The sequence below is a fragment of the Cannabis sativa genome, chromosome 3 (genome assembly GCF_029168945.1).
Source record: "Cannabis sativa cultivar Pink pepper isolate KNU-18-1 chromosome 3, ASM2916894v1, whole genome shotgun sequence".
NCBI classification, from domain to species: domain Eukaryota; kingdom Viridiplantae; phylum Streptophyta; class Magnoliopsida; order Rosales; family Cannabaceae; genus Cannabis; species Cannabis sativa.
The window spans coordinates 6,565,300-6,588,929 of NC_083603.1; the positions used below are offsets into that span (position 1 = coordinate 6,565,300).

The following is a 23,630-nucleotide window of genomic DNA, read 5'->3' on the forward strand; positions in this document are numbered from 1 at the left end:
CAAAGGTACGGGCGTCAGTGGCATATGATGAGTACCGAGCGTAGGTACGAGATCGTCTGATTAGGCGATGCGATATATTAGCGTCAAGTTGTGGCACGGGCTCACCTGATTAGGTGATGCAATGATATTATATATGATATTGCATTATGACACGGGCTTGCTTGATTAGGCAATACAAATATATGAGCATATCTGTTTCTATGCATGTGATTGATTATATTACCTACTGTTGAATGTTATAGTTTAATCATTTTGTGATAATGAAATGTATAATTAGCTATTTAATGTATCCTTCTTTATTACTTTTCTTGCTGAGTCTATGTGACTCACGGGTGCTTTGTGGCGCAGGTAAGGGCAAGGCAAAGTTAGAACAACCATGAGATGGCGATCTTCTCCAGCAATGTACATATTGACCCCACCGGCTTGCGTGTTGAGTTGACGGGGAGTTGTTTTAGGCCATTTGTGTCTTGTGTCTGCCGTATTTTGAATTGTATTTTGAATTGTTGTTGTATATCATCTTTTGGATAAATCTTTTATAACAGGGATTTCCGGAACTCCTTTTTCTTAGTTATAATGTCCGTTTTTAGTATTTTATTTTAGTCAAGTTTTTATTATCCTCACAGTTTTTAATAATTAATTACTATATTAGTATTAAACTAGTTTTATAAATTCACACGTGGCGTTCCTATAGATTAGGGCGTTACAACTTGGTATCAGAGCAGCCATGGTTTTAAAGGTCCTGAAGACTGGTCGAATATGTACATTTGCTGCGAGGACGGAGTCGACTCATGGTATAGTAAGTGTTTATGTTATTTGCTATTGCCTTACCTGTTTAGACAAGTATAGTGTATGATGAGAAGAAGTAGTGTGTGAATAGCATATGCATATTGATGTTGATATTGTTTGAATTCTAAATCGTTGAAGGTTTTGGGTTGCAGGATATTGGATCATGCAACGGCGATCTGGCCGTTTAAACCGCGAGCTGGAGCTCGGGTTAGGTGGTGGGGAAGAGCATCCTCCACCCCCTCAAAAGCGGGAACAACTATTTCTTTGCCATGCAAGAGACGATTAGGCGGCGGGGAGCGGATTCGAGACACGAGAGAGCAACAGGCTCGTCCTGCACCTATACTGGCACCTCAGGTAGTGCCACCGAATGTGGGGGATCGTATGGAACCAATTTATGAGCGGTTCAGGAAACAAAACCCACCTGTGTTTGAGGGTGGCCCAGACCCACTGAAAGCAGAACAGTGGATGACTATGATTGCTTCTATCTTTGATTTCATGCGGGTAGAAAATAATGATCGGGTACGATGTGCTATTTATATGTTACGAGATGATGCCCGGATATGGTGGGAGATTGTTTCCCAAGGTCATAATCTGAATACTATGACTTGGGATGCATTCAGGGCACTGTTTTATGAGAAATATTATAATGAATCCATTCGTGCCGCTCAAGCTGAAGAGTTCGCACGATTAGTTCAAGGTAGCATGACTGTGACTGAATATGCTACCAAGTTTGACAGGCTAGCCAAGTTTGCTTCTGATGAAGTGGCCAGTGATGCTGCAAGAAAAGCTAAGTTTATCAGAGGTCTTGAAGAGTATATTGCTAGAGATGTGATTATGGCAGCCAAACAATCAGGGATCGTGAAGACTTATCCTCAGATTGTGGACTTAGCTCTCACTGCTGAGGGGGCTGAAAGCATGATTCGTAAAAAGAGTACTCAGAGGAAGGACGTGTGGAAAACCTCATCTAGTACTGGAGTGAGTAAACGCTTTAGCCCCAATGACCGAAAAAGGAAACCAGATGGACCACTGGTTGTTGGTTCAAACAGAAAGTTTCAAGGTAACCAGGGCTTTCGTCGAGGCAGAAATGAGGTTTGGCAGCCTTACCCTGAATGCCCAAAATGCAAGAGACATCACTTGGGTGAATGCCGGTCTAGAGTTTGCTACCAATGTGGAGTAGCAGGTCATTTCAAGAACAACTGTCCACAGCTACAAAAGCCCGAGGCTAAGAAAGAAAGTCCTGTGGTTCCTGCTAGGGTGTTTGCTTTGACCCAAGCAGATGCTGAAGCTGGCCCTTCGACTGTTACAGGTGAGATATCTATTGGTGGTATTATGTTTACTATTTTGATTGATTCTGGTGCCACACATTCATATATTTCTAGTAGAATCATTGAGAAATTGAGTAGGCCATGTGATATCATGTCTAGTGGATTTGGTACCTTGTTACCTACTGGAGAAGTGGTAATCTCCAGGAGGTGGGTAAGGTCTCTCCCAGTGTTAGTAGAAGGGAGAGAATTGTCAGTGGATCTGATTGAATTAGACTTAGAAGATTTTGATGCAATCCTGGGAATGGATTGGTTGACTAAGTACAATGCTACTATAGATTGTAAGAGAAAAATGGTGACTTTTGAACCAGAGGGTGAGATTCCATTTGTTTTTATGGGAAAGGTGCAGGGATCTCGGATTCCTTTGATATCGGCACTTAGGACCAAGGAATTATTACGAGAAGGATGTATGGGATACCTGGCTAGTGTGTTGGATACCACAAAAGATACACCTGAGGGGTCGGAAAAGGTTCGAGTAGTATGTGAATTTCCAGATGTATTCCCGGAAGAGTTACCGGGATTACCACCAAAAAGAGAGATTGACTTCGAAATTGAATTAGTACCTGGGGCTGAGCCAGTTTCTAAGGCTCCATATAGAATGGCACCGGTAGAATTGAAAGAATTGAAAGTCCAATTACGTAACCTACTTGATCTACGATTCACGAGGCCGAGTACCTCTCCTTGGGGTGCACCAGTTTTGTTTGTCAAGAAGAAGGATGGATCGTTACGTATGTGCAATGATTATCGTGAATTGAACAAGTTGACAATAAAGAACAAATATCCTTTGCCAAGGATAGATGATTTGTTTGATCAGTTACAGGGAAAGACCATCTTCTCCAAAATTGACCTTCGATCTGGTTATCACCAGTTGAGGATTCGGGAAGAGGATATTCCCAAAACTGCTTTTCGTACTCGATATGGGCACTATGAGTTTTTAGTGATGTCCTTCGGCTTGACTAATGCACCAGCAGCATTTATGGACTTAATGAATCGGGTATTTAAGGACTTTCTAGATAACTTTGTGATTGTGTTTATTGATGACATTCTAGTCTATTCTGAATCGGAAGAAGCTCATGAACAACACCTCCGTATGGTATTGCAGCGTCTTCGAGAACACAAGCTTTATGCAAAGTTCAAGAAGTGTGAATTTCAGTTGTCCCAAGTGAGTTTCTTAGGACACGTGGTAAGTAAGGATGGGATTCTGGTAGATCCAGTGAAGATTGAAGCTGTTCGAGATTGGCCACGACCTAAGACAGCAACTGAAGTTAGAAGTTTCTTAGGATTGGCAGGGTACTATAGAAGATTTGTAGAAGGTTTTGCCAAAATTGCTACTCCTTTGACCGAGCTGACCCGAAAGAGTTATAAGTTTATGTGGACTGATAAATGCGAGAATAGCTTTCAAGAATTAAAGAAGAGATTGATTACCGCACCGGTTCTAAGCACTGCCCGGTCGGTGACGAAAAGTTTGTGATATACTGTGATGCCTCAAGACAAGGTTTGGGTTGTGTGTTAATGCAATCAGGGAAGGTTATTGCTTATGCCTCTAGGCAATTGAAGGATTTTGAACAGCGTTACCCCACTCATGATCTAGAACTGGCAGCCGTGGTTTTTGCCCTGAAGGTTTGGCGTCACTATTTATATGGTGAGAAGTGTGAGATTTACACCGACCACAAAAGTTTAAAATACTTTTTCACTCAAAAAGATTTGAATATGAGACAACGACGATGGCTAGAGTTAGTCAAGGATTATGACTGTGAAATCCTCTACCATCCCGGCAAAGCAAACGTAGTGGCAGATGCACTTAGCCGGAAAGGCCCAGGGCAGGTTTATGAGTTGAAGGAAATCTCTCCAAGATTGGTGAGGATATGGCCAAGGCCGAGATTGAGTTTGTAGTCGGGAAGTTGGCAAATATTACATTGCAGTCTGATTTACTGGAAAGAATAAAGATTGGCCAACAAAATGATCCTGAATTTATTGAACTCAGAAAAAAAGTTGAGATTGGTGCTACAAAAGATTTCATTGTGACTCCAAGTGGACTACTAAGATATAAGGGTAGAATTTGTGTTCCGACAGATGATCAGATCAGAAGAGAAATTCTTGATGAGTTCCATACTACTCCGTATTCCCTACACCCGGGGACAACAAAGATGTATCATGACATCAAGGCAATATATTGGTGGCCGGGAATGAAGAGTGATATTGTTGAATACGTTTCAAAGTGTTTAACTGTCGGCGGAGTTAATTTGAACATCAAAGGCCGACGGAGTTTACTTCAGCCCTTGAGAATACCTGAATGGAAATGGGAAGATATAACTATGGACTTCGTAGTGGGGTTGCCTAGGACTACTGGGTTATATGATTCCATATGGGTGATAGTGGATAGATTCACCAAGTCAGCGCACTTTTACCCGTGCGAGTGACTTATACCGTGGAGCAAAAGATGCCGAATTGTACATTAAGGAAATAGTGAGACTCCATGGAACCCCAAAGTCAATTGTTTCAGATCGTGATCCCAAATTTACTTCCAAGTTCTGGGAGAGTTTACAGAAAGCTATGGGAACCAAGTTGAGATTCAGTACAGCTTTTCACCCTCAAACAGATGGTCAGTCTGAGAGAACCATTCAGATATTGGAAGACATGTTGCGAGCATGTGTAATAGATTTTGAAGGATCTTGGAGCAAGTTCCTACCCTTGATTGAGTTTTCATATAATAATAGTTATCAGAGTACCATTGGTATGGCACCTTACGAGATGTTGTATGGTAGGAAATGTCGATCGCCTATCCACTGGGATGAGGCTGGAGAGAGACGTTATCTTGGACCTGAATTGGTCCAAAGGACCAATGAAGCCATTGAAAAGATTCGATCTCGTATGCTTGCTTCGCAAAGTAGACAAAAAAGCTACGCTGATCCAAAGCGTAGGGATATCGAATTTCAAGTGGGAGACTCTGTATTTCTTCGAATATCACCTATAAAAGGGGTGCGTAGATTTGGAAAGAAAGGAAAGTTGAGCCCTAGATACATTGGTCCTTTTGAGATACTGGAGCGGATAGGACAGGTGGCCTATCGATTAGCTTTACCACCCGCGTTATCCGGGGTGCATAATGTCTTCCATATCTCTATGTTGAGAAAGTACGTGTCAGATCCGACACATGTTTTGAGTTACGATGATATTGAGCTCCAGACAGACTTATCTTATAATGAACAACCTATCCAGATTTTAGACAGAAAGGAGAAAGTACTTCGAAATAAAACGATCCCTCTGGTTAAAGTCCTATGGAGGAATAGTAAAGTTGAGGAAGCGACTTGGGAATTAGAGTCACAGATAAGGGAGTTGTATCCCGAGTTATTCAGGTAAATTTCGAGGACGAAATTCTTATAAGGAGGGGATGGTTGTAATATCCCAATAAGCTTAATAATTAATAATTAGGGTTTATATTTATATTATGAGTTAACCAGGTAATGAGTGGGATGATAATCCAACTAATTTAGTTCAACATAAAATTTTAAATTTGCTATAAGTGGATAAATAAGCGTGATTTTTAAATTACGGAGATTTATATAGTATGTGTGAATGTAATATGAACTATATGTGGAATAAAAATATTTTCAGGTTTGACAACCTTGGAGACTCGATCGGGGGCTAGAAATGTCATAACAGGCTTAATTGATAGAATTAATGAGAATATTTTGATAAGTTGATAATATAGGTATTGGGATAATTAGGAGTATGTAGAATTTAATGTAGCGCTCTAGAAGTAAAAGTTTCTTAGTAACTAAGAAATAATAAAATAATTATTAATAATAAAATTTTTATTAATATTATATTATTATATATTATTATTATTATTATTATTATTATTATTATTAACGTTAAAGTTAAAAAGAAAATTTGAATACGTATATATATATATATTATTAAGTTATATATATAACTTATCAGAGAACGAGAGACGAACCCTCGTTTCTCCCCTTCAACCAAATTTTCTCCTTTTATATCCATTTTCTTTGATTTTCAATCCAAAACATAGCGATCTAAGCTCCGGTAGTAGCAGGATAGCGAATTCTCAGAGCGGAGAAGCTTAAGGTAAGGTTTAATTTCGTTTTAAGTTTAATAACAATTGGTTTCGTATAGGGGTTTTGTGAATTAGAATAGTTATGAAGGTTCTGACCTTATAGGATTGTTCTCGGGTAGTCATGGGACTAGTTCCGATGTTTTCTTGTTGAAATTGAAGTAGTTTTGGGTTAGAAATCGAGTTTGGAACTTTTTAAAGCTTAGTCCGAGCGTTAATGGCGTTTTCCATTTAAGGGCTCGATTTTAACTTCTGTTACATAAGAATGATAGTATTCATGGTATATATGTGCCCTGTGAAGTTTGGAGTGATTTGGATAAGTTTTGGTAGTGTTTCGGTGAGTGCGAAAATTGAGATTTTCGTGTTTCATAGTTTTTAGAAATGCATAAGAGATCAGAAATCGTATTTTTATCATAACTTTTCACTCGGGTGTCTATTTTGGACGTTCTATATACCGTTTCGAAGCTTGCGACGAGCTCTACAATATGGTGTATATTTTAGAGCCAAAATATAAGTTTTATTTTAGTGTATTATACCACAGAGTTTGGTAGAAAATCCTAGATTGTCTTACGCGAGTGTTAAGTGGTGTTTTGGGATAAACACTTATTGATTTACTATTGTTATGACATAGGGCCCGAGATTATCGATCATTCTCCAAGCAGGTCGGCCAACATACCTGATCCGAAACTTGAGGTAAGAAAAGTATAATGTACCACATGGCATGACATGTTCTGAAATTACCGATTGTCTGATTAGGCAATGATAATGTAATGATACTATGGACACGATATATATGGCTCACCTGATTAGGTGATGCAATACATTTGGCGACGTACCAGGCAAAGGTACGGGCGTCAGTGGCATATGATGAGTACCGAGCGTAGGTACGAGATCGTCTGATTAGGCGATGCGATATATTAGCGTCAAGTTGTGGCACGGGCTCACCTGATTAGGTGATGCAATGATATTATATATGATATTGCATTATGACACGGGCTTGCTTGATTAGGCAATACAAATATATGAGCATATCTGTTTCTATGCATGTGATTGATTATATTACCTACTGTTGAATGTTATAGTTTAATCATTTTGTGATAATGAAATGTATAATTAGCTATTTAATGTATCCTTCTTTATTACTTTTCTTGCTGAGTCTATGTGACTCACGGGTGCTTTGTGGCGCAGGTAAGGGCAAGGCAAAGTTAGAACAACCATGAGATGGCGATCTTCTCCAGCAATGTACATATTGACCCCACCAGCTTGCGTGTTGAGTTGACAGGAGTTGTTTTAGGCTTTGTGTCTTGTGTCTGCTGTATTTTGAATTGTATTTTGAACTGTTGTTGTATATCATCTTTTGGATAAATCTTTTATAACAGGGATTTCCGGAACTCCTTTTTACTGCCGTTATAATGTCCGTTTTTAGTATTTTATTTTAGTCAAGTTTTTATTATCCTCACAGTTTTTAATAATTAATTACTATATTAGTATTAAACTAGTTTTATAAATTCACACGTGGCGTTCCTATAGATTAGGGCGTTACATACCGTAATATCTATTCAAGTCAATATCGCCTAGTTGATCCTAGATCAAATGTTCTTAATCCTGTTATGATTAGGCTCAATCTTGAAAGGCTATTCGTGTTCTTTGATTTGTTAGTTAAGCCTACTTTTAGGTCAGGGTGATACGTACATTTTGGGAACACGGTAGTGCAATTGAGTGGGAGCGCTAGCATAAACATGGAATCTATAGCTTCTATCTGGCGAATAGTAAGCAAAGGATGATCTCCTTCGAGCTTGACCAAACGAACATAAATGGTGGAGTACTCATTTCACATAAGCTGAAATATCATTTATACGGGGTCAAGTGTTTTAAGGAATAAATACATTGTAGGGTGTAACGGTAATTTAATCCCTTTACAGTGTAGATCATTCATATAGAGGATCATTGATCACATTAGGATTATAACAATGGATAACTAATGATGTGTCTATATGGTGGAACATATAGAGCATTCTATATACTGAGAGTGCAATTCTAAGTTCTATGCGTGGATTCAACGAAGAATTAATAAGTTAGTGAATTTTAGTGCTAAATTCTTGATCTACTTATTGGAAGCTCGGTTATATAGACCCATGGTCCCCCCACTAGTTGAGATAATATTGCTTGTAAGATTCATGTAATTGGTTTTGATTAATCAATTATAATTCTCAAATTAGACTATGTCTATTTGTGAATTTTTCACTAAGTAAGGGCGAATTTGTAAAGAAAGAGTTATAGGGGCATATTTGTTAATTATGATACTTTGTATGGTTCAATTAATAAATATAATAAATGACAATATTATTTAATAATTATTTATAGTTATTAAATAGTTAGAATTGGCATTTAAATGGTTGAATTAGAAAATTGGCGTTTTTGAGAAAATCAGATGCAGAAAAGATAAAACTGCAAAATTGCAAAAAGTGAGGCCCAATTCCACCTTGCATGGCCGACCACTTTTGTAGGGTTTTCCCTCTGATATTTTCATTATTTTAATTCCAAATAATTCAAACCTAACCCTAGTGGAATGCTATAAATAGATAGTGAAGGCTTCAGGAAAATTACACTTAAATTTTATATTTTTCCTTCAGAGAAAAACCTGAGCCTTCTCTCTCTCTATATTTGGCTGAACCCACTCTCTCTCCCTTCCTCATTGAGATTTCGAAATTCTTAGTGTAAGAGTAATAGTGAGGAAGATCGTGAAGAAAGACTTTCAGCAAGAAGGAGGTTTCAGCATCAAAGATTCAGAGAAAGAAATCCAGGTTCAGATATTGATAATGCTCTGCTACAGAAAAGAATCAAGGGCTAGATATCTGAACGGAAGGAGTCATTATATTCCGCTGCACCCAATGTAAGGTTTCTTAAACTTTATATGTGTTTAATTTATCGTTTTAGAAAGTTCTTATTTAGGATGTTAATAAACATACTTGTGAGTAGATCTAAGATCCTGGTAAAATAATTTCCAACAATGAGGTCAACAAACTTGACAACTTCCTTTTCACAAGTTGACCCAAAAATGATGTCATCAACATAAATTTGAGCTACAAAGATACCTGGTTGCAGGAGTTTAATAAAGAGAGTGTTGTCAGCAGTACCTCTGGCAAAGCCATTGTCTAGAAGGAATGAAGCTAACCTGTCATACCAAGCTCTCAGAGCTTGCTTAAGCCCATATAAGGCTTTCTTGAGTTTATAGACATGATCAGGAAACTTTGGGTCCTCAAATCCTTTTGGCTGTTTCACATATACCTCCTCTTGCAGTAGACCATTGAGAAATGCACTTTTGACATCCATTTGGTGAAGCTTGAACTTCAGAAAACAAGCCACGGCCAACGACGTGAATCGATTCAAGTCTGGCCACGGGGGCAAAAGTTTCTTCAAAGTCAACTCCTTCGACTTGATTATAGCCTTGGGCCACTAGTCTGGCTTTATTTCGAACCACTGTCCCAAACTCATCTGATTTATTCTTGAAGAGCCATTTAGTTCCAATGATATTTACTCCATCAGGTTTAGGAACTAAGATCCACACCTTGTTCCTTTTGAACTGTCCCATTTCATCCTGCATAGCATTATTCCAGAACTCATCCAGAAGAGCTTCTGTTACATTTTGAGGTTCTACCAGAGACACATAACAGGCAAAAGCAATTACATTTAACACTTTGCGACGAGTGACCATAGTAGCATTTGGATCTCCAATGACAATGGTAGGAGGATGAGCTTTTTGAATCCAAGATGGTGGACCTTTCTTGTATAACCGAGAGTGAGGTGAGGACACTGTGTCTTTGCTATTAGACTGAGGGGCGGAGATGACCTCATCTTCAATTAATTCTGCAGGGGGTGAAGTTCCATTCTCAGATGAGTCTGGTTGATCTTCAGATGAAGTCATCTCAGGATTATGTTGATTCAATGGAACCGAGGGGATTGACATACTACATGGGTCCTGAGATTCTTCCTCTCCAGAACCAGATCCATTGTCTGACACTTCCAAGTCATCAAACTTAACGTTCATTGATTCCATGACTGTGAAAGTTCGTTTGTTGTACACCCGATATGCTCGACTGTTAGTTGAATATCCAAGAAAGACACCTTCATCACTCCGAGCATCAAATTTCCCAAGATGATCACGATCATTTAGTATATAGCAGGTACACCCAAAGATATGTGCATGACTCAGATTAGGAGTCTTGCCTTTCCACAGATCATATGGAGTTTGAGTAGCACCAGTTCTCAAATGAACCCGATTGCAAATATAGCATGCAGTATTCACAGCTTCTGCCCAAAAACGAATTGCAACTCCCTTTGCACACAGCATAACTCTAGCCATCTCCTGAAGGGTTCTATTTTTTCGTTCCACTATCCCATTTTGCTGAGGAGTCTTTGGTGCAGAGAACTCATGACTAATACCCATTTTATCACAAAATTGAGCAAAAATCTCATTTTTGAATTCCTTCCCATGGTCACTTCTGACTCGATAAACCTTACCTATGGTGGCATCCTTTTCGGTCTGAAACTTTAGACAGAGTGAGGAGAAAGCCCCAAAGGTGTCAGATTTTTCTTTAAGGAAATTTACCCAGGTAAATCTAGAGAAATCATCTACACATACCATGACATATCTTTTTCCAGCAATGCTTGCAGTTTGCATAGGACCCATCAAATCAACATGCAATAGCTCAAGCACCTTGGATGTAAGTAGGGCATTAATAGGAGGATGAGAAGCCTTAATTTGTTTACCTCGTTGACATGGACCACACACCCGATCTTTTCCCAGTCTGAACTCTGGTATCCCTCGAACAGCTTTGATGGAGACAATTTTCTTCAAATCTCTGTAGTTAAGATGCCCAAGTCTGTAGTGCCATAGGTCTGGTTTATCCAAGAATACTCTGTGACATTTCACCTGGTTGGTTAGGACATAGCAATGGTCAGCAGTTCTATTTCCTGTGAGAACTGATTTTCCTTCAGATGAGACTAAGCATTGAGTCTTGGTGAAGCTCACATCCTAATTGGCATCACATAGTTGGCTGATGCTGATTAAGTTAGCTTTTAGACCTTTTACAAATAGAACTCCAGTTAAGGGAAAACACTCAGAGAGATCCAGGTCACCTTGTCCCATTATTTCCCCTTTATTACCATCACCAAACGTGACAAAACCTTCTTTGGAGGAATGGAAGTTACGTAGACCATTGCAGGAACCTGTCATGTGACGAGAGCATCCACTATCAAAATACCAGCAATTATCTTTCATGGCAGACAAGGAGGTGTGAGCAACAAGAGCAAGATTTTCACGTTTGGTTTTTTTCTTCTTCGTAGGTCCATGTTGAGGGATAAAGGGGAATTTATTCTGGCCAGATTTCTTGTTGATGATGTTGGTCAAGTAAGTTCGAAGCTTGTAGCATCTTGGCCTGATATGACCCTTTTTATTACAGAAGTGACATATTGGGACAAATCGATCAGCCTGCTTGACACCTAACTTTTCACCGACTGGACCTCTTTCAATGAGATGAGTCTTAGGTTCATCTGATTCTTTCTCAGGTTGATCATCCTTGGGAGTTGATGATGCAGATACAAACTTTATTTTGTCACTAGAGGACGGGGCAGAGTTATCATCAATAGACAGGTCATGGCCTTGATTGTATAGCAGTTTGTATCCTATAGAGGTTCTGTCTCCATAAGGTTTCTGATTTTGAAGAGCTTGATTCAAGGCAGCAGTACCCGAGGGCACATGGGAAAGGGATTGCTTAGCTCTCACAAGTTCTGCAGTTAACTTGTATATCTCACTATCTTTGGAACACAACTCCAAAATGAGTTTCTTCAGTTTATCTTCAAGTTCACATTTGTTGTCATCAAGAGCTTTGTTCAAATCCTGTAATTCCTTCACTCTCCTAGCCATATAGGTCCATTGTGCAAACATCTCCTCATAGGCCTTATTCTTTTCATCAATAGTGGATTCAGTATCAGAATTAAGCTCCTCACCCTCAGATTCTTCAGGGACAGACTCCCTAGCCATAAAAGCCATCACTGACTTATCCTCCTTGGATTCATCACTAGTCTCTTCTTCTTCACTGTCACTCCAGGTAACAGCCAAGGCCTTCTTTTTCTTGAGAGTATTAGCACATTCTGCCTGAATGTGGCCAAAACCCGAACATTCGTGACATTGTATTCCCTTCCCTTTCTTTTAATTTTGTTGAGACTGCCTGTTAAGACCAGTGGAATTCCTCCCCGAAGAGTTCTCTTTATTGCCTGGATTAGATTTGTTGAAGTTCTTCTTTAGGAAACGAGCATAATTCTTTGCAAGAAGGGCCAGATTAGAGTCTGAAAAGGACTCGGACAGATCAATATCTTTAGAGTTCTCTTCCTTATGAATGAAAGCAACACCCATCTCGGTTTTCTCTTTCTCAGAGCTCTTGAGTTTCTTCCCTTTTTCCCATCTTTCAAGAGTTAACTCATAATTTTGGAGAGACCCAATCAATTCATCTAGATCAAGAGCTTCAATATCTCTACTTTCTTCGATCGAAGTCACTTTGGACATGAATCTCTTTGGAAGAACACCAAGAAGCTTCCTCACAAGTTTCTTGTTAGAGTAAGTCTTACCAAGAGCATAAGATTCATTCGAGATGTCGCACAGCTTAGCATGAAATTCTGAGACGGATTCATCTTCCTCCATTGACAGATTCTCAAAGGATTTAGCTAACCACCGAAGACGAGCCTTTTTAACAGCATCAGTTCCCTCATTCTGGATTTTCAACTTTTCCCAAGCATCTTTAGCAACTTCACAATTCGAGATCACTTTTAATTGATTAGTGGAGACAGCATTGAATAGAGCATGCAGAGCTTTGGAGTTGAAATTTGCTCGTTCCATCTCATCAGTTGTCCATTCACTGGATTTCTTGACCTTATCTCCTTCCTCGTCAACAACAGTAGGGGGTGACCAACCTTCGGCAACAGCCATCCAGACCCTTTCATCCACTGCTTTCAAGAAAGCCCTCATCTTTGTCTTCCAGTAGGGATAGTTAGACCCCTCTAGCATGGGAGGTCTGGAAGTTGATCCTCCTTCTCTGAACATTTCCATACCCTGTTGATCTGCACACACTTAACAAGAAACTATGAAGCACAACGATATGAGACTCGCAGTGGGTCAGTTTTCCAAAAAATCACAGAAGATACTGATTGACAGAAGGAGGTAAATGATGATTAAAAATTAGGACAAAACCAAGATCACAATTTCTTTACACGAAAAGTTAGCTCTGATACCAAATGAAAGTCCTAATTACTATTGATTTAGTTCGAAATACCTAAATTGATTATTTCTGTGAATTAAACAAAGAGTAAATCAAAGAACACAGAATTTACAAGCTTCCTCTGCATTGGAAACGCATTCCAACCGAGTAGTGCTTGGGTTCCCTTGAACCGGGTAAAGTAACATCCACTATAAAATCAATTCAATTACAATTACCAGTTCTGATTCTACAAATCAAACAATGTAATCTAAATTGACTTTTATACAATGTTACCTAATACTTGAACATACTCAAGTATCAAGATCTAATCACCAAAAGATCTCTGTAAACACAAACTTTGACCATTCAGACAGTTGAATCACTTTCAGTAGATTGATCTGAACTCTCTTCAGATCAGGCAGATTCTATCTCCATCTTCGACCTCAAGAAGATCTTCAAAATAACAATCTGCACATTCAAGAAACAAACACAGAAAAATGTTGCCCTAGCAGAGCAAGAATCCAGAAGAAGATTCTAACAGAAGAGAGTTAGTTAGTACAACGGTTACGACGATATTTATATCTTGAAGATAATAAACCCGACTAACTAACCAACCAAAGAAGGTACAAAATGGGTACAAACTAACAAACTTGCAGAAAGCTGACATGGCACTAAAATGAAATTAGTGAAAACAGATGCAACTAACTACAGAAAAGATGTTAGAAAAACAAATGCAGTTTCAGAATTACCAAACAAAAGTAATATATAATCCACACAAAACACGACACTTACAAAACCCAAAATCAAATACCGAACCAAAAGATCGTCGTCGGTGACCTAATCGAACCGTCTGATGACGAATCCAATGACCCAGATCCTCTAAAATTATTGTTCCTTCGATTCATGACCAACCAAAGCATAAAAGAATTGGGGTTTTTAGTTTTGGCACCTAAGGAAAATGATCCCGTGGTCTTGTTGGACCACCCACGGCGGTGGACAGTTGTCTGGCCTAGTTGTCATTGTACCGGGAAAATGGAAGAGAGGGAGCCAGGAGGAGAGATGGGGTTGGGTTCTTGGGTTTTCAGAATCAGAGAACTGGGTTTTAGGGTCCTTGAGACCATCGACGTCACGCCATTGAGCAAGAGAGTAGAAAGAGGAAGGGAGTGATAAGAGAGAGAGAGAGAGAGAGAGAGAGAGAGAGAGAGAGAGGATTGGTTCACAATTAAAGAGAGAAAGAGAGACGAAGAACAAGAAATGAAAAAAAATATTTTTATTATTGTTTTATTTTTTATAATTTTTAAATTATTTTTTATAATATTTAAATAATTAATATTATATGAACTACCAAAAATGTGCCTCGTGTACACGTGGGTAATCCACCATGACACTTAATTGAAATTTTTGAACGAAAATATAAAAAGCAAAACAGAATGTGAGTTTGGTAAGTTTTACCGTCAAAAAATTAATTTATGTAATTAATTAGTGTTAAAAAAATAATGTTAAAATAATTTTACCGTTAATATCCTATTCTAAAATAATAACACCATTTGGCATCGATAAGTCGTAACACAAAAGTATATTCCATTACAATTTTATCAAGATCCATTGATCAGTTAAAGATAAAAAAAAAAAAAAGTAACAAAACTCTAAAATGTGAATATAAATTTATAAGATTATCTAAAATTGTAGTCCACAAAAGATTCATAAATGTGACTTACACCACCTTTCTTCTTTTTTTTTTTTAAAAAAAAAAGGTGTTTACAAAGCTAGATCCAATTCAACTTTAAATAAAGAGAAATACTAACAATATTCTCATTGTCTCTCTCTCTTTTATCTACACTGTTCATACTATTACAATTTGATAGAAAAGTGTTAAAAAGGTAAAAAGAAGAATATTGTTAAGAACCTCTTTTAAACAAAAATAGCACAATTAAAATCAAAAACAAATTTAGTAAACTGGGGTGACCACAACATTGTCCAAGACAGGACCACACATGTGTCCATAATCATGAAGCTTGGTATGATAGTAAGCACTATAAAATGTTATTCTTGTTCTATTAGAAATTGCTTTGAACTTAATGCTTGCAGTTTTAAATTGACCTTTTCCTTGTGACACAAAAGGGACCTTAAGTGTCTCATGAGCTGCAAAAGCCTCAACCATCATAGATCCATGACAACCATTCTTTGCATCTCCAATTGTGAAGCTAAGTTTGTACATCTTGTTGGTGACGGTTCGGATGATTTGGGCAATGGCACTTTCTCTCCCCGCGACCAACTCAATCGCGGCGAGCCCTGAGGGGACAGAGAAGTGTTTTGCGTCGATGAATTTGACTGGCTTGAGTGACTCGATGATCCATCCGGGAAGGGGTGAAATTAGGTCTTGGATTTTGGGTGAGAGTAAGATTCCTGTTGAGAAGTTCTTGAATACATGTGGTCCATTTTCAAAGCCTCCATTTTTCACCAAGTTACCTATACCAATACATTAATATCATCACGTGAGCACATAACATGGCCTATGGTAATAAATTTTGGATCCAAATCTAACTTAAGTACATCAATTTCAAAATTTAAATCCAAAATTTTCTCACAAATAAATCAACACAGTAAATCCTTATTTAAATTGTAAGTTAATAATAATAAAAATCAGAATATTTATAAGATATTAATGGTGTTTAACATTACCTAAATATATTGCATTGTGAATAATTAACAATATTCCATAATAGTTATTAAATAAAATAGAAAAGTTTTTTTATTTTTACACTTTAAGTAATTTTTTTTATATTTTTACGAAAATTCACATAGTAATCAACGGAGCAACCTAAATTATAATTAAAATTTATATAACAATTCACATAAAAATCACTAGAGCAATCTGGAGCAATTCAAATTATAAATTAAAAATATATATATGAAGTAATTCACCTAAAATCCACTAATGTTCTTTTTTAGCATTTCACTAAAAACTATTTGAAATAAGTTTGAGTCCCTTGCTCCAATATAAATAAATAAAACCTATAGAAAACAAAACACAATAAAGCAAGAAGAAGTCAACCATCCAAAGTAGTAGCATTACATCTCATACTCCCACAATCTAAAGAAAAACAACAATAAAGCCTAAAACACCGGCATACAAACTAGTAAATAATCCTCTTTCAAAAAAATAAACATTAGTAATAATAGTTAGGACTCAAACTAGGAATGCCAAACGGGGCGGGTCTGCCCTGACCCGACAAGTAATTGCCCCACCCTGCCCCAATTAACTCAGAAATTTAATTGGGTCTGACCCGACTTTGGAAAACACGAAAACTAATTAATCAAAATAGAGAGCATTAATTGAAAATTTGGTCACTAAATCTTATGTTGTCTTCTTCTATGCAAAATCCCAAAACATTGAAAATTAACCTTAACCATTTTTCAATTTTGTATGTTTATCATTATCATATTGGATCAAACTAAAATAAATTACTTACCTCTAGCATAAGTGGGAGGTTTCATTTCCTTAATAGCAATATGATCCAACAATGGACCACAAGTGGGGTCCTCTTGAATACCAGGATTATGAAATGTGACCTTAACAACCTTATTATCAGCTTTGAAAGCCCAAGCATAAGAGTCTCCACCATCACTGCTGTACAGTGTTTGAATGGGCAGCTCAGCTGACTGACCAGCCACTGTGATCCTCAACGCCTCGTCTTGTGCACAAGTCCTTGTGGTCCCAAAAGTGAGTGAGTATATCACACCTGCTTTAACGGCGACGTTTTGAGAAACCGATGCCTCGTTACCTAACCTCACTGCGTGTTCGCCACGTGGCACCGCAAAGTAGAAGCCACCTGGCTGGGGTCCACCAGAGATGTACTCTACCAAACCCTTGATTTCCCACTTGGGTAGTGAGTATTTGCCTATTATAACTGTTTTCTTCATGTTTGAGGCCTTGGGTGCTTCTTCAAAGTCCCCATTTGGTAAAAGAGCTATAAAACAAATTAACAAATCATGTTAGTTAGTTTAAGAGTGTTGTTATGGGATAATACTTTTTTGATTCGTCGCCTTATAATTGGTTAACAATACTCCTTAAAAGTTTTTACATTAAACTATATGAAATCCGATACTTAGTTAGATCAAGAGCGATATTAACACATAAAGAAATGTTAACTACTAGTGCTTTTTATCCTTAAGTAAGGCAACCTGTAGCTGTTGCCCAAGGTTCTTTAGCCAAGGAAAATCTCCAAATTTTTATTTTTTTTTTACATAAATTCATAAACAGGCCGACGAGACAAAAAAGACTACTGTCTTAGTCCCCCCACCACTCAAGTTCCCATAGAGTTAGTTACAAACTAAAAAATAATACTCATAATATCATATATATGTTGCAGTGGTAATTTATTAGAGTAATAACTAAAAGGTTCAGAAATAGCTAAACTTTTTCACCCATAAACTCTCTAAAAAATAAATAGAAAAACTACTTAAAAATTTATTTTGAAGGCGCATCTTTTAAATTTTACCCCAAATCCTATAAAAGCTTGAGACAACCTTGATTTCAAGTGATAAATAAATAGTAATTATGTATATATATATATATAAAGAGCTCACCATCGAGATAGGGTGCTTTATTACTAGCTGAAGAAGCAAAGCCAACATTATTGTATAGGGAAGAAATGGAGAGAAAGCAAAGAAAGAGGAGGGAAGCCATGTTTAGGGGAGAAAAACAAAGTAGAGATACTTGACTACTATAAGTGATATATAGACAAATGAAAGTTGAGTATATTATTATTTTATTTTGAATTAATTAAAGGTGTAGTGGGAGTTTTTATTTTTATTTTTAGTAAAGAAAAGATGGCCAATCCATAGGTATAGTTTAGTGTGTCGTGATTATTATTATTATTATTATAGGTTTAGAAAGCCAAGGAGATAACAATTAAAGAAGAAGCATTACTATTAGACAACAGTGGGGCCTAGTACTTTCTTAACATGTCGCATTGCGATTGGCTAGCGATACTCCCTAAAAGCTATTATATTAAATTATATGAGACCCGATACTTAGTTAGGCCAATAGCGATATTGACACGTAGGAAGATACTAAACACCACTAGTGTAGGAAGAAGGGTCATGCATGCATGTTTAAGTAGCACTAAATTAGGCGTGAGATGTGTCGGTGGGTCTCTAATTTTCAATGTTTTTGTCTCTTTTTTCCATAGAGAAGTTAATGTGTATGTTGGAGAGCCCACATGCCACTTCCATTCTCATGCCGTGATTTGCTCTTTAAACTCCTCTCTACAAGTTACTCAATATGTACGTATGAACATAGAAATGTATTCAATTAATGATATGTTCTCACATAAATTTTATATACACAGTTACATATGTGGTTAGTCTCTTTAATGAGTAGGACACATCTAAAATAAAAATATGTTGTTGCATTTACTTGTTATATAAGTATGTGTCTAATTTATATGTGCACATATCATTACTATATCATTACTTTATTGCATAATGTTAAACAAGGTAAAAGTAATGTTAAATACTCATTTGAATTGCATACTTATTACAACGAGTAAGGTTAAAATACGTTAATATAATTCGTGTTGATTTAAAAAGTCAGTTATTATTATTTCAGAAAGTAACCAAAGTGACATACCAAATATATACTAAGTAGATACAAATAAAGAAGGGGCATTATATATAGTATTATGCATGTTGATTAAAGTTTCATGTAATATAAACTCAATTTGGTGAATTTGTACCCTTAATTATTAATAATCTATCAATTCAACTATAAATTAAGAAAAAAAATAAATAGCAATATAAATATTTAATTTTAAATTTATAAGCCGTATAAATTTTATAATTTCTTAGTAGCATAAGTATTTAATGTTAGTAATAGTAAAATTTTCATTTAATTTTATCAATACTAAATAGACTATGTTAGCATCTTGAACAAGATACGTGTAATTGTAAAATTCAAATTCAATTGGGTCTGAACAAAAAACGTAGTATAATTTACTTCTAAATCTTTTTTTAATAAATTTAAAACGGAGTATATATTAATAAAATTGGACAAAAATTATAACATCGCATATTTATACTACTAAAAAAATCATTAAATTATATGCATACTATAAATACAAAACTTTGAGTAAACCGTATGTACCTTTTAACCAAACAAAACTCGTTCTCCTTTACATATTTACTTGTAATATATATAAGTGTGTTCTCTCTTCCCATTACATGTTCTTAAAATATTTTTCCAAATATGTTTATACTTTATACTATTTCAAAACCTTTTTTTCCCATTTTCTTTTATTGACTACATTTTTTTTAGGGTTTTTTTCTATTATAACTTTATTACATCTAAACTTTACTTTTTTATCTCCAGGTACAAAAATAAACAAAAATAGAAAAGTAAACTTTCTTTTTTCAAAAATACGGTCTCTACATGAGACTTTCCCAAAATAGTTTCTCCCAAAAGTTTTAGATCTGAAATCAACATGAACATGAATCACCTCCAAAAAAATCTTAGATCTCCTCCATAATCGACATATTATCCAAACAACACCACTAAAGATGTAGAAATTTTTGTCGAACACCATGAACGCCGGCGGAAAGCTTTTTGTCGATCACCATTAACGCCGGTAAGAAATTTTGATTCGATATTCAGTTATGGCAGCGCGACCAACGATCAGAGATCTCTATGAGAAGCCAACGAAATAAGATCAACAACTGAGAGGAGATGCCCATGAACATTTACCCAAAAAGATTGGGTTTTTCTTTACTTTCTTTTTTCTATTTTTTCTTTTTAGAAAAATAATAAATCTGATATTATTAATTGTGTTTACTTTAATTGTTTTCTAATCTATTATTATTAACGTTATTGAGTTGATTCACATATATTAGTTGTTTTTGTTAATATATTGTTATTGTTTTTCGGTGTTTTTTAAAAATCTAGAATGAAAACCATGTAAATTGATTTTTTTAGGTAGTATAATGAGAATATTGAGTTTGTGTTAAAATTTCAAAATAAAATTATGTTGTTTTAGCGTTGTTTTTATGTTTTCTTTTTGTTGTTGTCCATGATTGTGAAATAACAAATGTATAAATAACACAATAACAATAATAAAATAATGACGAATATAACTTTATTATTTAGAACAATAAATAATGAAATAAAGAAATAATTAATTTTAATAGTATGATCAACTTTTCTTAAATTTTCAACGAAAAATTAAAAATAACTCGGAAGAATTTGACAAATAAACATACAAGGTACCAATATTTTAAATATTTTTTTCGTAATCAGCTTGTAATTTAGTATTTCTGAACTATTTCAAAGCAAATTCATACTGAAAATTAGTTTATCTGAATAAATTGGTGCAAATCATTTAAATTTGAAAAAAAAAATAGTGATTCATTTAAGGTCATTTACTGATTACTGTCATATAATAGTTATTTATAAGTTGTTCTCATGTATTAAACTGGTTGCTTAACAATATAGAAAAATTAATACACTAGTTTTAGGCATGAAACCTTTGTAAATTTTAGTACAGAGCAATGATCATTGGGATGACAACAACCACTATGTTGATTACGAATTAAGTGGAGAATTAATATCAAGAGATTGTACTTTTGCTAAACTAGTGCATATAATGATGGAGAAACTAAAATGAAACCATAAAACAACTCAAATACAACTGAAATACCAACTGAAGGAAGGCTGCCAACCACTCCAAATCAAGGATGACAAAAGTCTGTTGTTTTACATAAAGTTATTAACCAATGAAACTAATTTCACACAGTATTCGTTGTGTGTGAACACATTCAACAACACAGAAACACAATCCTTTTTGGCAACTACCCAAACAATGGTGTGCAACAATGTGATAATGACAAAAAGTGACAATCACTCAGTACACTCAGATGTGCAACAGCCCGACAACAACACAACAACAACAACTAAATAACTTTTATCTGCTCCAAGGAGGGAATCAGTTTCAAAAAAAATTATTTTAACATGAACATATTTTATTTACCATACTTCAAAATCTTAGTTGCTTCTTAGGCAACCACTCTAAATTAAAGATGACAAAAGTCTGTTGTTTTATGCAATCTTTTTGGAAGCTACCCAAACAATGGAGTGCAACAATGTGATAATGACAAAAAGTGACAATCACCAGTATACTCACAGTGCAGCAACCTGACAACAACACAACAACAACAATTAAAAAACTTTTATATGGTTTAAGGGGGGGATTTGTTTTAAAAGATGTTATTTTGGTTGATACTATGACTTTGACAGCGGAAACAACCGTAAAGCAACAAGAAAATAACCAAAAGCAAATTCCCGAAGATGTTGAATATTGAAAAATCTATAATTATTTGTTCATCAATTGATATTGTAACTAAATATTGTTAATAGCTTAAAAAAACTACTAACAATTATTATCTTTTTTCTCTAAAAAATAAGACAAACATAATTATATAAATACTTAATGTATAAATTAAAAATACAATAATAATTGTTTTTCACGGTACTAAAATATATAAACAACTTAAATAAAATTATAATGTTCAATATCACGTGCAAGATATATGTAAAATTAACAACAAAGCAATGTTTCTTAAAAAATATTACTCTTCAATGCATAACAAAATCCATGCACAATAACTTGAACCTTCTTGGAAGATTGAAACATTTTCGTGTACACTTTCAATGTATGTAACTCACTTCATTCTATCAAAGGAATAGAAATAGATGACAAGCCTATTCTGATCAACATTTAAGTACATCATCACTGGAAGTCAAGTTTCTTGCATTCAACTGCAGTAGCAAAAACAACAAGATAAAAAATGAATGTATTTACAAAATAACATATAAACATCTTATAAACAACGCTAAAACAACGCTATATCAACATAATCATTGAACGCATTTACAAAATAACATATAAACAACTTATAAACAACGTGAACACAACACTATATCAAAAAAAACATTAAAAATCTATAAATAAAAATTGACTAATTCATAAAACTAAAATGAACAAAAAGACAAAAGAATAGCAATATGAAAAGTTCAGCTTAGAGAAGAAGAAAAAATATAATTGAATATGTTCTCTTTCTTTATGTTAGTGAAAACTTAGTTCTTTTGGACATTTCACCAAACACATGGCATGGGTGTTTTTACACACGCACACACACAACTATAGAGCATTTTCTTGAACACTCTCAATGTGTTCAACTTACACACGAAAGGAATAGAGATTGTCACAAAGCCTATTCTAATCAATTTGGAAGTACTTCAACACTAGGAACTAAGGTTTTTCCTTTCTACTGCAGTAGCAAAACAATACGTATAAACAACGCATAAACAACTCTGTATCAAATTTATTGATAAATTGACTAATTCATAAAATTAGAAAGAACATAAATAACATCAGAATAACAATATAAAAATCCCAGTTTGAAGAAAAATAAAAATTACAATAGCACAATTAAAGATACCCTCTTTTTTTAGGCTAGTGATTAAGAATAACTATGTTAGGCATTTCATCAAACACATGGAAGGTATGCTCTTATATACACATTAACAAAATATTCAGCTTAAAGAAGAAGAAGAAATTTACAAAATTTGAGGGCAAATGAGTAGAATCAATAATAAACAATCACACTACAACAATATTTTTATTAAACTTTCAAATCTAAACTTTTATTAATGTAATTTGAAAAGGAAAAAAAAAAGAAGAAGAATAAGAAAAGAACAACTTACAAATCGAAGCTTCAAAAAATATTAATAGCACTAAAAATAAGTTTGAAAAAGAGGGAGATGGCTTGATCAAGAGGGAAATAAATCTGAAAAAAGTCTCTCTTTCTCCCTAGACCACAACATAGAAGGTTGAGTAGATGTTTTGCTTGACATCGAGGGCTGGGACAAGAGAGCTTGAGACGATCGAGAAAGGTTGGATGTGAGATGGAAATGGTGGAGATGGTTGCCTTTTGAAGTAGATCTGTGTGGATAGGAGGAAGAAGGAAAAATAGTATAATGTATAATTGTAAATATCAAACTTTGTAAATAGTATTAAAGAAAAAACCCCAAAGTAAAAAAGTAAAAAAAAAATAAGGCAAGCATAAATGTTTAATATTGAAAAAAAAAAACCACTTAATGTAAATTTCTCTTTTTTTTAAACTAACATATCTGAGAATTTC

At 35.4% G+C, this 23,630-nt stretch overlaps 2 protein-coding genes and 1 long non-coding RNA gene across 3 annotated transcripts; 1 reads left to right on the plus strand and 2 right to left on the minus strand.

The window, feature by feature from the left end:
* Positions 1-381: 381 nt before the first annotated feature.
* LOC133035509 (uncharacterized) lies at positions 382-7,468 on the plus strand. The gene is made up of 3 exons (XM_061111341.1): positions 382-471; positions 925-2,092; positions 7,369-7,468. Exons 1-3 carry the CDS (start codon positions 382-384, stop codon positions 7,398-7,400), a joined length of 1,290 nt encoding a protein of 429 aa, XP_060967324.1. The 3' UTR covers positions 7,401-7,468.
* Positions 7,469-15,133: 7,665 nt separating this feature from the next.
* On the minus strand, positions 15,134-18,280 carry LOC115708966 (protein DUF642 L-GALACTONO-1,4-LACTONE-RESPONSIVE GENE 2). The gene is made up of 3 exons (XM_030636987.2): positions 18,024-18,280; positions 16,907-17,404; positions 15,134-15,902 (listed from the first exon to the last, which is right to left on the minus strand). The coding sequence occupies exons 1-3, from the start codon at positions 18,121-18,123 to the stop codon at positions 15,382-15,384; spliced, it is 1,119 nt and encodes a 372-aa protein (XP_030492847.2). The 5' UTR covers positions 18,124-18,280; the 3' UTR covers positions 15,134-15,381.
* Positions 18,281-21,956: 3,676 nt separating this feature from the next.
* On the minus strand, positions 21,957-23,388 carry LOC115717408 (uncharacterized). Its single transcript, XR_004011750.2, has 2 exons — positions 23,194-23,388; positions 21,957-22,245 (listed from the first exon to the last, which is right to left on the minus strand). It is a non-coding gene; the product is annotated as an uncharacterized LOC115717408 (long non-coding RNA).
* Positions 23,389-23,630: the final 242 nt, after the last annotated feature.